The following is a 17258-nucleotide window of genomic DNA, read 5'->3' as shown; positions in this document are numbered from 1 at the left end:
ACAAAGAAAAAGTAAACCCAAGAGCCTATTTGATCGTTCAGATGGAAAGAGAGTACCGTATTTACTCGAATCCAAGCCGCACCTGAAAAATAAGACTCAAATCAATGAAAAAATTCACGAATCTAAGCCGCACCTGAAATTTGAGACGAAATTTTTGCCATACGGAATGTTCGAATTCACCCTAAGTCTTCACTTTCCGAACAAAGGCAGAATATCTGTCAGGAAAGCTGAGAACAATAAGCCAGGCCATGCCTGTCTTCTGGTGGATGTGCCAATGACAGTGATGTCAATAACAATATTGTACAGCAAATATACATTGCCAACTCAACCACTGGAGAAGCTCCAAAACTGTGAATCACGTCTCATGAATAAACTTTCGAGGTTTCGGTCCGATTAAGTCAGTAAAACACAAATAATTGCTGCACTTACTAATTTATGACATTTAGTTCGCATTCAGTGCATCGATGTATTACATGTAATTACACTATAGCCCCTAAACGTAGTTACAGAAATGCGAATAAGACTCATTGACATAAAATGAGGATATTGTGGCCCTTGCCACCCACAACTTTGAGATGAAGCTATAGTCACGTCCGAGGTCCCTCACAGAACACATCAGCTGGTATCCTTCCTGGCAGTATAACTGAAACTTGGCAACAGTGCAGAACATATTTGGCAACTCTGTGACCGACGAGTTACTTCCTTGATGGCACAGAACTAGCCTGCTAAATTCACTTGATATTATCATATCATTTCAATTGAATAGCGTGATTTTCTCTTGAAATGTGACATAAGGATATCAATTAATGCTTTTGAGTCAACAAAAGTCGTTCCACATGGGAAATACAAAAACTCTCATCTCTTATGTTGTGATTTATCTGCCACAGCAGCTAGTGGGCCTATAAGTAAGTCAAATACACCCCACCTGTTCACTAGCTCCTAGGTAATGTGCTTGCCTGTCTTGTGTACTCTGACTTTGTTAGCATTTTGAGACTCGCTGAAAGCCAGATTCTTAATTATTTTGTAGCAGAGCTACAAGCAGGCTGATACAAACTCAATAAGGGAATCATAAGGCAACGCTCGAGCAAAATTTATCTTGCTACTTTTAGTACCTCTTAGTGTCAGAGCGAAAACCTTATGTTACTGCAAATTCATAATGCCACTTTTGTTTTCTGCTGACATATTTTTTGTTGTTGTGAATACATAATTTTATCTATGAACTGCCACATTTCCATAATACTTGCAAATGATACAGGACATGAAGTAAATACAGACCTTTTTGAAGTCGAAAGTCGATAACATCCTACTAATTCATGTTAAAATAGGCTCAACCATCTTACAGATTCTTAATGCTTTATTAAGATAGACTGTTGTCATGATGTTTCCATAGTAAGTGGAATTTAATTTGTATTAGTACAGTGAATATTTTAATTGCATTTTCCATTAGTTTACCAAATGAAACAGTAATCATCAAAGAGAAATTAATAAGCAGCGGAATTTCCTTTCAACGCTATTCTAAAACAATCTGACATTGTTAAAGTAGTTTAAAATTCTACACCCATAGAAACCTACTGGTTCTAACGATGTCATCAAACCAGTGTAGTTTGAAGAGTATTTTTGTCTAGAAATGAATTGCCTTGATGGTTGATCGATCAAGAACAGGAAAGGTAAAATTTTACGAGTATATGACGAGAGTGATAAGTGCTTAAGAGAGGACTTCCCTATCAATACAAGCGGCCGAGAGACAACTTTCCCATCAATCTCAAATCAACAGAGTGCGTTATCAAGCAGTAGCACAGGTGATGTAGTTTTGTCGGTCAATTTTCTTACTCTGTGACCTAAAGGTGTCTTAGTTGTTGGCAACAATTTCCAGCTGTGATGTACACACCCCTTGGGGCAGAATTCGTAGCCCAAAACACATATTTGGAGCTATCAAATGTAAAATATTAGGTTCACACTACCCTTTGCTCGAGTTCACGTCTTCTGGTGGGGCTCAGCTATTCATTTCTTCTTAGGAAGTTAACTAAAGGCATCATAACTCATCACCAGTAACAGTACTGCATAGGAATGCTCATTGAGTGACCTGATGATGTTCAATAGTAGTCACTCCGTTAATTTTTATTGTTTTGAATTAGAGCATGCAGTACCCCTACACAAGACTTCTGAACTTTACCTGTTGAATGCAAATGTCGCATTATGCTTAAGTGGTAATCTGTCACATATATAAGCAGTTGAGACTTCCTTAATGTGGAAAATCATTCACGCCAGAACGATCTTTGTTGAAACAAGAATATCTTTTTCTGGAGTATTTTTTCCAAAAGCACTCACTCCACACACAGTTCAAATCTTTCTAGCTGCCTCCTCTGCATTCACCCAATAGTAGTTCATGATTTTCAGGTATGCAAAATCCAATGCTTAACTGTAAGATGATAACTAGAACTTCAAATTCGAACATGACAGTTGATACAAACACTGACAGCATCGCGCCGTGTTCACCTGGGCGACACTGGATTTCAGGCGGTGGATGGCGTCTGGCTGGTGGCCAGTAGCCACTGCAGCACAAGGAAATGCTGGAGGGTAAGCATTTCTGATCATGACGCAGCCACGAGCTGTCATGCGGAATTGTTTCTGGAAGTACTTGTTATTGCTGGTGGGTAGAATGTGAAGCAAATTATCTTTGATGCTGAATCAGACTCATAACTTTAGATGACTGCCGAAATGCGGTAAAAAAAAAAAATTAAAAAAAGAAAAATAGGACGGGAACAGGCGGCCATAAGTTTAGAATGCGCGACGATTACCACTAGACCACGGGCTCACACAATCCGACAGCATCTAGGAAGTAGACAACACCTCTTCCTGACACTTTCACATCTTATAGTGTTGCCAGATTATGCAGATGGCCGGACTTAGAGTTGTCAGGGGTGGTCAGTTTTATTGGTCACCTTAAGTGAACGACTCAGACTTAGTCTCTGTGGCGGCGTGCCAGCTGTCAGTTTTTATGTCTAAGATTGTACCTTGCTGGGCTGTAGCCATACTGATGTTAATTGTTTAACTTTTTTTTCTAAAATAAGAGCTCAGTGGTTTTCCACTTAAGGATCTTTATATTCAAGCAAACCAGCTCTATGGCTAACCCCTAACCCCCTATCATCAGTTCCACTCATTACATACTTATTTTCTTTAGGACTACACTTCAAGTGGTGCAGGAACTTATGTTCCCTAGTTTTCCCTATAATGTTCCTATATCAGATTTATTTTTAGATTATGATGAATGTAGTGCTCTAAGCTTACTGTCTGCTTCTTTATTCATCTGTTCCGCTGGAGCTTCTAATGAGCAATTGTAATAAATGTGTGTTAATACAAATTCAGAAGTTTGTTTGTGTTCAACTTGGACATACAGATTATTCAGGAAAGTAAAACTGAAACTTTAAAAGTCACCAATCTAGCTCTAAACTGTAAATAATTACAGTATAATACCTGTTAACATAGTATTAAAGCTTCAACAGCAATCATTAGATTTGTGTGAATAAAAACTGTTTTTGTTCATACCTTTTTTCAGGGAAGTAGGTATTATGAACAAGTGAGAGAACTTGTGTTTTGACTGATTCAGGTGCTATATATAATGCCATAGCAAGTAATCTCTGAAGAACTACGTGATCCAGCATGCCTGAATATGCCTCTTGCCACATGCAATTATGTGGTGCCAATTTAGACATCAGTAGCAAAGCCTGCAAGGAAAAGAAATTATGAGAAACACCTGCAAATAAATCTAGCAAGACAACGTTATATGATGTGGCACAAAATCCACACAAAAGTTAAAATAGATGCTATCTTTTGTGTCTTTTGAAATAAGATACAAAAAGCCAGGGGAAAATTAGATTCAGTAAGATAATGTTCAGAGGTGTAGGAATAAGATCCATACAAAAGATAACAGAGGCACTGGTGTTTCAATCATATGACTGAAGATATAAAAAGTTTAGACAAAATTGGGATATACTTCCTGTAGACAGAGAACTCCCAGGACTCAGTTCAATATTACAGGGCAGAACACGAATGAATTCAATAGTGACAGCGCTTAAATGAATTAAATTTAAGAACAGAGCACTAGCAGATGTATCAATACCATGCAGCATATGTGAACAAAGTAATAGTAAAAGTCCATAGAAGGGAAATCAGGGTGGATAAAACATAAAAACGTCATAAAAAGCAAACAGTGGGTGGGGACATTTTACTGTTATCCTAGCCTCAAGAACCTTAGGTTATATGCTCCTTCCAGGGTCATTTTAAGGCTCAAGTGACACAAGCTGCTGCTTGGGGTGCCAAGCTGAGTGGCATGTCAGAGAAGACTAAGTGTAAGATTTGCATACAGTACATATCACAATTAGTAGTAAAAACTGACATGACTGAAAGTGTATGAGGGAAAAGAGGAGATGGGAGGGGGACATCAAATATGAGCTGCTTGTGTGGAACAATGTTCTTGAACTGGCCCTGACTTCCTCTCGAAGTGTGTTCATAACTTTATAACTTCCCACATCACAATACTGTCTATATATCATACACTAATCATTCTCATTCCAGTATCATCACTGATTAGACTACTTCTTCAAATAGAGAGCCATCTGTTAAGTGAACTTTCTTCCACAAAGCCTACTAGTTCACAGAAACTGAATGTTACAGAATCAGATATCTTACCAGCGACTGGTTTCCATCCTATGTAACTGAAAGAATACCAAAAATCACGAGAAGAAACTCAGGAAATGTACACAATAAAACAGCATCCCAAACTGGGAAAAATCACAGCAATGGAGTAAGTTCAGTGCTTGAAAACATAAAATTTTTTTGGAAACAAAATTATGAAAAGGATGGTTGCTACAAACTGTACAGCAGAGATGCTGAGTCACAGATAGATACAGACAAAAAGACTGTCACAAAATGAGCTATTGGCCAACAAAGCCTTTGTCAAAAAAAGACCTCTCTTCAACTCAGCATCTCTGCTATATTTTTTTATTTATATCCCATAAATTTAATACTGTGAGACATTTGCATGTATGTAGGACATGTCAGAATTATTACAAATAATGCAAAACGAATACATAAAAGTACCTCTTGCAAGAGGGTATCTGGTATAAGACAAAATATGCATTAATAGGTATAGAAAAAATTACATTAAAAAAAATGGTTCATCTTAATAGCTAAATGAAAGACACAGTATTGTTAACAGTGGTTGTGAGTATCGTAATGCACAATAGCACATTAAGTTAGTAAATGAAAAAATCAATTACAGTTAACTTTACTGAAATATTCTTCTACCACATAGAAGGAATTATCTAATAGATACTGTTTGAGCTGTTGTTTAAATTTGGGAAGCTCATGGATAAGTAATTTCAGTGATAGTGGGAGAGCATTGAACACCATGCAGCTCATGTAATGGACTCCTTTTTGTACATTAGTAAGGTTTTTTGAGTCATAATGGAGTTCCATCTTCCTCCTGGTATTGTGGGTATGGTATGAATCATTGGTTTTGTACAATTGTCCATTTTTACCAATGAAACATAACAGGGAGTAGATGTATTGGCATGCAGTTGTCAGTATCCCTAATTTTCTGAAAAGGTTCCTACAAGAATGTCTAGGCTGGACTCCACTCAGTATCCTAATAACTCTCTTTTGGGCAATGAATATTTTTTTGGATAATGGCTGATTACCCCAGAAAACTATGCCATGCAGCAATAGTGCATGGAAATAACTAAATTAAGCAGTTTTTGTGGTATCTCAGTCACATACAGTGGAAATAATACGAACAACGAATGTTGCTGAGTTGAGTTTTTTGTGGAGGTGCAAAATATTTTCAGACCATTTTAGACTGTTGTCAATGTGTACACCCAGAAACTTGGTTGACTCAACTTGCAGTAACTCACTACCATTCAATGTAATACTTAAATGATCCTCAACTTTTTTCCGTACTTGGAAATGTACAAACTGGGACTTATTAACATTTAGTGATAACCCATTATTTACAAACCAATTACATACTTCACTAAAGACAATATTGGCCGATTCCTCAAGATTGAGGTTGGGAGTTTTGTTGATGAGGATAGAGGTGTCATCAGCAAAAAGAGTAAAGTAAGTTTCAAAGCTAGTACACAAGGGAAGGTCATTGATAAAGATGAGGAAGAGAAGGGGCCCAAGTACAGAGCCCTGAGGAACACCACAGCCAATAGAGCCCCAGCTAGATGACACAGAGTACCCCTCAGAGTCATTCAACATGACCTTCTGCTTTCTTCCAGCTAGGTAGGATTTAATCCAAGAGCCAACTGAGCCACTTATACCATAATATTCATCCTTTGCTAAGAGTAATTCATAATTAACACTATCACAGGCCTTAGAAAGGTCACAGAAGATAACAACACGAGACAATTTATTATTAAAAGACTCTAAGATTTGATGGGCGAAGGAAAAAATAGCTTGTTCTGTTAATACACTCTGTTGAAATCCGAACTGGCTACTGTTTAATACCTTATAATGCTTGAGGTGTTCAATAAGTCTTTTCTGAACCAATTTCACAAGAATTTTAGAAAAGGTTGTTAAAAGGGAGACAGGCCGATAGTTGGTAACGTCGGCTTTATCGCCTTTTTTAAAGAGAAGTTTGACAATAGCAAACTTTAGTCTCTGTTTGGTTTTCCTCTTCTGGTTTCCACAAAACACAATGAATGCAATTCTGTATTGCATGAGGTCTGAACACAATGGTAGAAATAATGCATGAGGGAAAAACAGTAAATGAAACACAAAATTTTAAATTTTTGGGTCTTTATATTGATAAAAACATGAATTGGAATTCATATACTGCAAGGAAATTTCTAGCAGAATTTAAATAATTTAGGAGTACACATGACCACTCACTGAATAGTAAAAGCATTGACTCTTTGACAGGCACACAAAAAAACAATGAAAACTTGCTAGCTTTCAGAGAAACACACACGCACACACCACACATATACATCTACATCTACATTCATACTCTGCAAGCCACCTGTCGGTGTGGCGGAGGGTACCTTGAGTACCTCTATCGGTTCTCCCTTCTATTCCAGTCTCGTATTGTTCGTGGAAAGAAGGATTGTTGGTATGCCTCTGTGTGGGCTCTAATCTCTCTGATTTTATCCTAATGGTCTCTTCGCAAGATATACATAGGAGGGAGCAATATACTGCTTGAATCCTCGGTGAAGGCATGTTCTCGGAACTTCAACAAAAGCCCGTACCGAGCTACTGAGCGTCACTCCTGCAGAGTCTTCCACTGGAGTTTACCTATCATCTCCATAATGCTTTTGCGATTACTAAATGATCCTGTAACGAAGCGTGCTGCTCTCCATTGGATCTTCTCTATCTCTTCTATAACCCTATCTGGTATGGATCCCACACTGGTGAGCAGTATTCAAGCAGTGGCCGAACAAGTGTACTGTAACCTACTTCCTTTGTCTTTGGATTGCATTTCCTTAGGATTCTTCCAATGAATCTCAGTCTGGCACCTGCTTTACTGACGATCAACTTTATATGATCATTCCATTTTAAATCACTCCTAATGCATACTCCCAGATAATTTAAGGAATTAACTGCTTCCAGTTGCTGACCTGCTATTTTGTAGCTAAATGATAAGGGCTCTTTCTTTCTATGTATTTGCAGCACATTACACTTGTCTACATTGAGATTCAATTGCCATTCCCTGCACCATGCGTCAATTCGCTGCAGATCCTCCTGCATTTCAGTACAATTTTCCGTTGTTACAACCTCTCAAAATACCACAGCATCATCCGCAAGAAGCCACAGTGAACTTCCAATGTTATCCACAAGGTCATTTATATATAGTGTGAATAGCAATGGTCCTATGACACTCCCCTGCGGCACACCTGAAATCACTCTTACTTCGGAAGACTTCTCTCCATTGAGAATGACATGCTGTGTTCTGTTATCTAGGAATTCTTCAATCCAATCGCACAATTGGTCTGCTAGTCCATATGCTCTTACTTTGTTCATTAAACGACTGTGGGGAACTGTATCAAATGCCTTGTGGAAGTCAAGAAACACGGCATCCACCTGCGAACCCGTGTCTATGGCCCTCTGAGTCTCATGGACGAATAGCGCGAACTGGGTTTCACACAATCATCTTTTTCGAAACCCTTGTTGATTCCTACAGAGTAGATTTCTAATCTCCAGAAAAGTCATTATACTCGAACATAATACGTTTTCCAAAATTCTACAACTGATCGACGTTAAGAGATATAGGTCTACAGTTCTGCACATCTGTTTGACATCCCTTCTTGAAAACGGGGATGACCTGTGCCCTTTTCCAATCGTTTGGAATGCTATGCTCTTCTAGAGACCTACGGAACACCGCTGCAAGAAGGGGGGCAAGTTCCTTCCCACATTCTGTGTAAAATTGAACTGGTATCCCATCAGGTCCAGCGGCCTTCCTCTTTTGAGTGATTTTAATTGTTACTCTATCCCTCTGTCATCTATTTCGATATCTACCATTTTGTCATCTGTGCGACAATCTAGAGAGGGAACTACAGTGCAGTCTTCCTCTGTGAAACAGCTTTGGAAAAAGACATTCAGTATTTCGGCCTTTAGTCTGTCATCCTCCGTTTCAGTACCATTTTGGTCACAGAGTGTGTGGACATTTTGTTTTGATCCACCTACCGCTTTGACATAAGACCAAAATTTCTTAGGATTTTCTGCCAAGTCAGTACATAGAACTTTACTTTCAAATTCATTGAACGCCTCTCGCATAGCCCTCCTCACACTACATTTCGCTTTGCATAATTTTTGTTTGTCTGCAAGGCTTTGGCTATGTTTATGTTTGCTGTGAAGTTCCCCTTGCTTCCACAGCAGTTTTCTAACTCGGTTGTTGTACCAAAGTGGCTGTTTTCCATCTCTTACGATCTTGCTTGGCACATACTCATCTAATGCATACTGTACGATGGTTTTGAACTTTGTCCACTGATCCTCAACACTATCTGTACTTGAGACAAAACTTTTGTGTTGAGCTGTCAAGTACTCTGAAATCTGCTTTTTGTCACTTTTGCTAAACAGAAAAATCTTCCTACCTTTTTAATATTTCTATTTACGGCTGAAATCATCGATGCATTAACTGCTTTATGATCACTGATTCCCTGTTCTGCGTTAACTGTTTCAAATACTTCGGGTCTGTTTGTCACCAGAAGGTGTAATATGTTATTGCCATGAGTCAGTTCTCTGTTTAACTGCTCAAGCTAGTTTTCAGATAATGCACTTAAAAAAATTTCACTGGATTCTTTGTCCTTGCCACCCATTATAAACATTAGAGTCTCCCAGTCTATATACAGCAAATTAAAATCTCCACCCAGAACTATAACATGGTGGGGAAATCTACTCAAAATATTTTCCAAATTTTCCTTCAGGTGCTCTGCCACAACAGCTGCTCAGCCAGGGGGCCTATAGAGACAACCAATTACCATGTTTGAGCCTGCTTTAACCATGACCTTCACCCAAATTATTTCACATTTCGGATCTCCGTCAATTTCCTTCGATACTGTCGCACTTTTTATTGCTATAAACATGCCTCCCCCATCACTTTCCAGCCTGTCTCTGCAGTATACATTCCAATTGGAGTTTAGAATTTCATTACTGTTTACCTCTGGTTTCAGCCAACTTTCTGCCCTAGTACTATGTGGGCATTGTGACCGTTTATTAATGAGAGCAGTTCTGGGACCTTTCTATAGACGCTCTTTCAGTTTACTATTACCACATTAATATTGTTATTTCCTGTTGCGTTTTGCCTACTGCTAACTTGCCGCGTCTCAGGAGGTGTCTTGTCGGGCCTAGGGAGGGAATTCTCTAACCTAAAAAACCCACATGTGCACTCCACACATTCTCTGCTACCATTGTAGCCACTTCCTGTGTGTAGTGCACGCCTGACCTATTCTGGGGGACCCTACATTTCCCCACCCGATAGCGGAGGTTGAGAAATTTGCACCCCAGATCTCCGCAGAATCATCTGAGCCTCTGATTTAAGCCTTCCACTCGGCTCCAAACATACACAACTGTGTCAGCTGGCCAGAGAGAAAGGTGGGAAGAGGAGAGGGGCAGATGCGTGAGGAGGAGTAGATGGACATAGATGAGAGGAAAGATGATATGGACACAGGAAGGGTGGAAGAAGATATGGCTGGAGATGGGGAAGAGGAGATGGACAGATAGAGGAGGGAGGAGGATATGGAGAGGCTGAGAGGTAGTGAAAGGAGATGGACAAATAAGGGAAGGAGTAGATGCAGAGAGGGGGGGGGGGGGGGAGGAGGTGGAGATGAAGAGACAGAGAGAAGGGCAAGGGCAAGAGGACAGGGACAGATAGAGACGTGATGATAAAGTGGGCAGAGAGTTTGTAATGTAACTGCCAAACAGACAACATTTTGTTATATTATACACTAAAGTTATGTTAAAAAAAGCTTTTGCTTAAGATAATACTAAGTTAGGTGTTGCGATCAATAATCGATATTGGAATTGTATGTTCTTTGTAGCTTATGACCGTGATCTTTGGTCTACAATGGGAATTTCAGGCACTTGAGTGTTGGCCACAGTTGAGTGTAGTTGTTTATCTAGTTTTGGCAATAAATATGTGTGCTTTTGTTACAAATAAACTGTGGAATACTGCATCATGATTTCGATAGTCCAGTGATAATTAAAAAACCCGCAGCTTTTTCTTGGACCCAGAGCAGCAAAGGAATCATCACCTAGACAACAAGAAGCCACATGGACAACGCAGACTTAGCAGCATCAACAAAGGAGACATCATGGCCAGCTCTACTAAAGTACTATACAGCCATTAGCCACACCATAACGGTGTCCTTATGGAGATAACTTTTCCAGCTCAGTAGAGAGGGTTCATAACAACTGGGGGCTCTGTGCCAGGATTAAGACATTTATATGTACTGGATGGACAAAATCTGTTTTGCAGAAGTCTAATGACCATGTGATACAAAGAAGTGCTATACATGGAAGTCAAGAGAGACGAAATGAAATAGTAAAGTGGACTGACCACATGAGTGAGGACCCAGACTGAAAAGATAAGTACATCTGTGTAGTGCTGTTTATTCCTTTTATTATCTTGTGTGTGAAATTTTATGAAAATGACCATTGTGAAAGAGGAAAGTGGTGCTGAATCTGAGCAGGATGGTGAAAATTTGTTAGTCTTTGGGGACATAGACATGCCGATAAAATCGGAAGATGAGTCAGTCAAAGAAGAGGATCAAAGTCTTAATTCATCAGAACGTGAGATTTTGGACATTAGATCACTGATACAAATGATGGAACAATCGTCAGCTTTACATCAAACAGTTGCAGCCCGCTTACAATCTAATGAAGAACAATTGCAAAACATGAATCAGATGGTCGCAGACAGTTTTTGGGTCATAAATCAGAAAGTGTCACGTCTAGAGGGACCTATGAACAAAAAAATCTCCATAATGCTTTTGCGATTACTAAATGATCCTGTAACGAAGCACGCTGCTCTCCATTGGATCTTCTCTATCTCTTCTATAACCCTATCTGGTAATGATCCCACACTGGTGAGCAGTATTCAAGCAGTGGCCGAACAAGTGTACTGTAACCTACTTCCTTTGTCTTTGGATTGCATTTCCTTAGGATTCTTCCAATGAATCTCAGTCTGGCACCTGCTTTACTGACGATCAACTTTATATGATCATTCCATTTTAAATCACTCCTAACGATACTCCCAGATAATTTAAGGAATTAACTGCTTCCAGTTGCTGACCTGCTATTTTGTAGCTAAATGATAAGGGCTCTTTCTTTCTATGTATTTGCAGCACATTACACTTGTCTACATTGAGATTCAATTGCCATTCCCTGCACCATGCATCAATTCGCTGCAGATCCTCCTGCATTTCAGTACAATTTTCCGTTGTTACAACCTCTCAAAATACCACAGCATCATCCGCAAGAAGCCACAGTGAACTTCCAAACTTCCAAGCAGAGTAGATTTGAAACTAAATGTTGTGAATGATAAAGTGGAAACAGTCAATAACACAGTAAAACTCCATGAGATTGAAACTAAGACAAACGTTAGTGAATTTAAAAGTACAGTATCAGAGATAAACCAGAAGTTTGAAATATTTAGCAATGATGTAGCTAACGAAAATTTTTCTATAAACACATGTACCTTGTTATCCAATATTCCAGTTAAAAACTTTTCTAATGAGTGTAGTTTGCTCTCCTGTTGACTTTCTGCAGAGTTGTAGAGGCAATTTTTTGCTCAATATGAGCGAAAGTTTCAAAATTAAATTTGTTAAAACATTTTTGGAGGGGGAATCTTTGTCATGGGCCAATCAAAATTTGTCTATGGACATGTCTTATGCAGAATTTGAAATTGAGTTCTTAAAACTGTTCTAGGCTGAAACTGAACAAGCCAGTATAAAGAGCGAGTTCCTGAATGGACCAAATTACAGAGAAACACAGGGGACTATGAAACAGTTTTGTAAAAATCAATTGAAGAAACTTGTACATTTGGGTAAACCCTTTGATGAGCTCACACAGATAGATGCTTTAACGAGAAGGTTGCCAACAGATGTGCAATGGGACCTAGTGTATGGACCAGATGACAACACTGAACAATTTCTAAACTACGTGGACAAACTTGACAGGGTTATAGACAAAGTAGGGAAACCAAGAAACTATTTCAATAACACACAAAAAAAAGTGGGGATCATTGTTGGGGAAACACTAGTTTTAACAGGAGGGAAAACAGTAGGCCCAACAATCATAGTTTTCATCATAGGGAACAAAATAGTCACAATATTAACAATAATTTCCATTCAAGGGAAAACTATAATTTCCATCCAAGAGGACAATCAGGGAACAATTGGAACAGAAGTAATAACAGGGAGTCTGAAAACAGGAATTGGCGTGAACATAGTGACACCAGGAGTCAAAATGCTATGGGAAGTCATGAAGTAAAAAACTAGCATGCGCTTCATTGTTGGTCCACAAGGTAGGGGCGAAAAGCATAGATAATAGATGGACTAATGACAGTGACTACATTGCACCAAGAGATATGTCTCAAGTAATGAATAGTTATCTTATGAATGTGTACTACCCTCTAAACACAGTACCTGTTAAGAATGAACACATTGGTTGTAATAAAGAGCCAGAGAAAATAATTGACTTAGTTGAATTTTATGAATGGGCAGAAGCTTGTAGTTTGTCAGAGGACCAGCACATTAACGATTTAAATGATTTAGGAATTGATGCACTGATGAGGTAACCAGATGAGCAAATTGTTGACACTGATTTAATGAGCAAAGAATTAAATACACTTGGGTGTGAAAGCAAGGTTTTAAGTTTTCGGGAGAGAGAGGTTGATGATTGTAGTATTTGGGAAAACGAAGATTTAATGATACATGATGATGGTGAAAAATATTTTGTTTGCTTGAAAGAGGAAAGGGAGGCATTAGGTGTTGTGGGAGAAACTGATATGCATGTTGTAGATGTACCCAAGGTTATTATTAACAGTTTAAGTGGTGTTAATGCCAGTGTCAAACCAATAGGCTCTGTAATCCAACATCTTATGAAGGAACCTGGGCAGATGATAAAGATTCCCTAAACAGTAAAACTGACTATTTAAGTAGGCTATCATTTGCAATGGGGGCCCTTACTTTTTCTTGTGTATATCAATGACCTTTCATCAGTAACATTACCAGATGCCAAGTTTGTTTTGTTTGCTGATGATACAAACATTGCAATAAACAGCAAATCAAGTGTAGTCTTAGAAAGATCAGCCAATAAAATATTTGTAGACATTAATCACTGGTTCCTAGCCAATTCTTTGTCACTAAACTTTGAAAAAACACACTACATGCAGTTCAGAACTTGTAAGGGGTGTCCCAAGAGTATATGTCTAACATATGATGACAAGAAGATAGAAGAAGTGGACGGTGTTAAATTCTTGGGATTACAGCTTGATAATAAATTCAACTGGGAGGAGCACACCACAGAACTGCTAAAGCGTCTTAACAAATCTCTGTTTGCAATGCGAATTTTGTCAGACATAGGGGATATAAAAATGAAAAAGCTGGCATACTATGCTTACTTTCATTCCATAATGTCATATGGGATTATTTTCTGGGGTAATTCATCAAGCCAAGCTAAAGTTTTCCGGGCACAAAAACGTGCAGTAAGAATTATATGTGGTGTGAACTCAAGAACATCCTGCAGAAGCCTGTTTAGGGAACTAGGGATACTAACTACAGCTTCCCAATATATTTATTCCTTAATGAAATTTGTCATTAAAAATATATCACTTTTTCAAACCAACAGCTCAATTCATGGAATCAATACTAGAAATAAGAATAATCTTCACAAGGATTTAAAGTCACTTAGTCTTGTACAAAAAGGTGTGCATTATTCAGGAACACACATTTTCAATAACTTGCCAGCAGCCATAAAAAGCTTAACAACCAATGAAATTCAGTTTAAGAGAAGCCTAAAGGATTTATTGGTGGCCAACTCCTTCTACTCCATTGATGAATTTCTGAGGAAAACCAACTGATTTGTATATAAGTACAACATAACTTCTGCACAATTTCAGTGCAGTAATGTGTTCACTGAAAATTTGTGTGTGTGTGTGTGTGTGTGTGTGTGTGTGTGTGTGTGTGTAAGTATAATCTAACTTCTGCACCATTTCAGTGCAGTAATGTGTTCATTGTAAATAAGTATTACAGTAGTTGTATTGCATGTTTCTTACCTTATAAATAAATATAAAACTTTTTTATTTTAAATTCAGTGCAATAGTATTTGTAAAATGACTCTTAGTGTTCATTAAAAAATGACTCTTAGTGTTCATTAAAAAATGACGATCATTCCACTTGGGACCTGTGGAATGGTACATTAGCTTATTTGTTTTAGTTTAAATATTTGTCATGTATTGTTGTTTTTCTGACATGTTCCACATCCTGGAGGACCTCCTCACTACGGATCAATTGGAATGAAAGTAAATCTAATCTAATCTAATCTAATGAACAAAGGTGAATTATTTCTTTATAATATGTGGCTAAAGAGTGATGCAATTAGAAATGACAGCAATTTTAGAAAAATGATTCTTAATATGTCTCAAAGTTTATATCCTGATTGGTGGCAAAATACTAAACATATTATTGTTGATAAACTGAAGGATAAATACCTTAGTGATGAACAATGTTATATGGGTGAAAATATTTGGATTAATGAAATTATCAATGCAAGCGACAGTGTTAATGTTGTGTGTGTTAATGTAATGACCGTAGATAGTAAAGGTGACAGTAATATAGGTACTTGTAAGTCAGGAAGTCATTGTTTCGGCGAAATTCAAAATGATTTGTTGTATGAATATGTTCAGCCTGAAAAAAGTGATGACATAGGTAGTCCATTCATTAGAGCAAAAGTTGGTACCTGGGAAGGCGAGTGCCTTATAGACACAGGGAGTCAGGTGTCAGGAATAGCTGAAATACTAAGCAAAAAGCTGAAGTGCGAGAAAGATTACATTTAAATGCCAGTCATTGGGGTGAAAATAAGAGGAGCTACAGGAAAACATAGTAAAACTGTGAAAAGACAAACTTTGTTATCTTTTACAATTGAGGGAGTCACATTTACACATGGATTCCCAATTATACCAGGCCTCAGTGAGGACTGTATTCTCGGGATGTCATGGATTCAGAGTGTAGATGGAAGCTTTGACAGGGGAGGACAAAAAACTTATCATGAACACTAAATGGGGGTGTATCTCCACCAAGTTTGTCATATCAAATACAGTTTTGTGTAATGATAAATTTAACACTATAAATCTTGTAAAGGAGAAAAGATATGTTGACAAACACATAACAGAGCTAGATTTAAGTGAAGCAGATTTCAACACACTGGTAAACACTAAGATTTCAGAAGCTAGCGGTCTAAATGACGAGCAAAAACAGGAACTAGAGTCTTTGTTATGGGAATACAGTGATGTCTTTAGCAACATTTCAGGGATAGTTAGGGGTTACGAATGTACTTTGCTAGTAAGACCACATGATTCGTTTTTCATAAAACCATATGGTGTGCCCATAGCAAAACATACAGCAGTTGAGAAAGAATTACATTAGATGTAAGTGTGTGGCATTATTGAAAGGAGTATCAGCGCTTACGACAACTACCCACTGGTAGTTGTGTCAAAGGGAGATGGGGTAGTGAGAATAGTTCTTGACTCCAGGCCTTTAAAAAGATCTTATACAGGGAAACAGACCACCCTGAAAACATTGATGAGCCGTTACACAAGTTCAAGGATATAAAATTAATGTCAAGTCTAGACTTGGCTTTCACCAAGTACCCCTGGCACCCAAGTCTAGGAAATACACTGCTTTTCTTTACAATGGCCGTTGCTATCAGTATTGTGTAGTCCCTTTTGGCATGAACTCATCGTTAGCAGAATTCATTAGAGCTTTAACCATGTGCTTGGGCAGGGACTTGTATCCAAATTAGTGATTTATGTAGATGACATTTTAGTAACTGGACAAGATTGGAATGAGCATGTTGGGCTTTTAAGACAGGCATGTGAGAAACTTAGAAGAGGGGGAATGACACTAAGACTAGAAAAGTGCAAATTTGCAGTACCTGAGTTAAAAGTTTTGGGACATGTCATAACAGAAAAAGGAATTTTGTCTGATCCAGACAAAATTAAAGCTATTGCAGAGTTTCCTATACCCTGTAACAGAAAACAACTGAAATCATTTTATGGGCTATGTGGCTTCTACAGAAAATTTGTAAGTAATCAAGGCTTAAACACACCCTGTCAAGTAACTTGTTAAAGAAGGACACTGTTTGGATATGGAGTAAAGATTGTCAAGAGGCTTTCGACAGAATAAAAAAGGAACTGAATAACCAGAACCTACTACACAGACCAGATTTCAGTTTACCTTTCTATTTACATACTGACAGCAGTGATTATGGGCTAGGTACTGAATTATTTCAAGTAAAAGAAGTCAATGGAGAGACAGTTCAAGCTACAATTGCATTTGCAAGCAGAATGTTACTGAAGCATGAAAAGAACTATACAGTCAAGAAAAAGAGTTATTGGCTATACAGTGGTCATTTTCAAAATTCAGGACCTATTTACTTGGACATAAGGTAATAGTGTACTCTGATCATAAAGCCTTAAGCTATATACAGAAATGCAAGCTCTATCATGATAGGCTTACAAGATGGGCATTTTATTTACA

General features: G+C 38.2%; 1 protein-coding gene across 2 annotated transcripts in view; it reads right to left on the bottom strand.

The window, feature by feature from the left end:
• Positions 1–17258, bottom strand: part of LOC126415219 (uncharacterized) — a 189393-nt gene that overhangs the window by 99239 nt on the left and 72896 nt on the right. For both annotated transcript variants that reach the window (XM_050083415.1, XM_050083414.1), the window contains exon 4: positions 3547–3725. In XM_050083415.1, coding sequence (XP_049939372.1) covers positions 3547–3725 — 179 coding nt within the window. The remainder of the gene's footprint in view (positions 1–3546; positions 3726–17258) is intronic.

This window comes from Schistocerca serialis, chromosome 1 (assembly GCF_023864345.2).
Source record: "Schistocerca serialis cubense isolate TAMUIC-IGC-003099 chromosome 1, iqSchSeri2.2, whole genome shotgun sequence".
In the NCBI taxonomy this organism is placed as follows: Eukaryota; Metazoa; Arthropoda; class Insecta; order Orthoptera; family Acrididae; genus Schistocerca; species Schistocerca serialis.
Note: the sequence above shows the minus strand (reverse complement) of the source record. Positions and strands in the feature narration are given on the sequence as shown.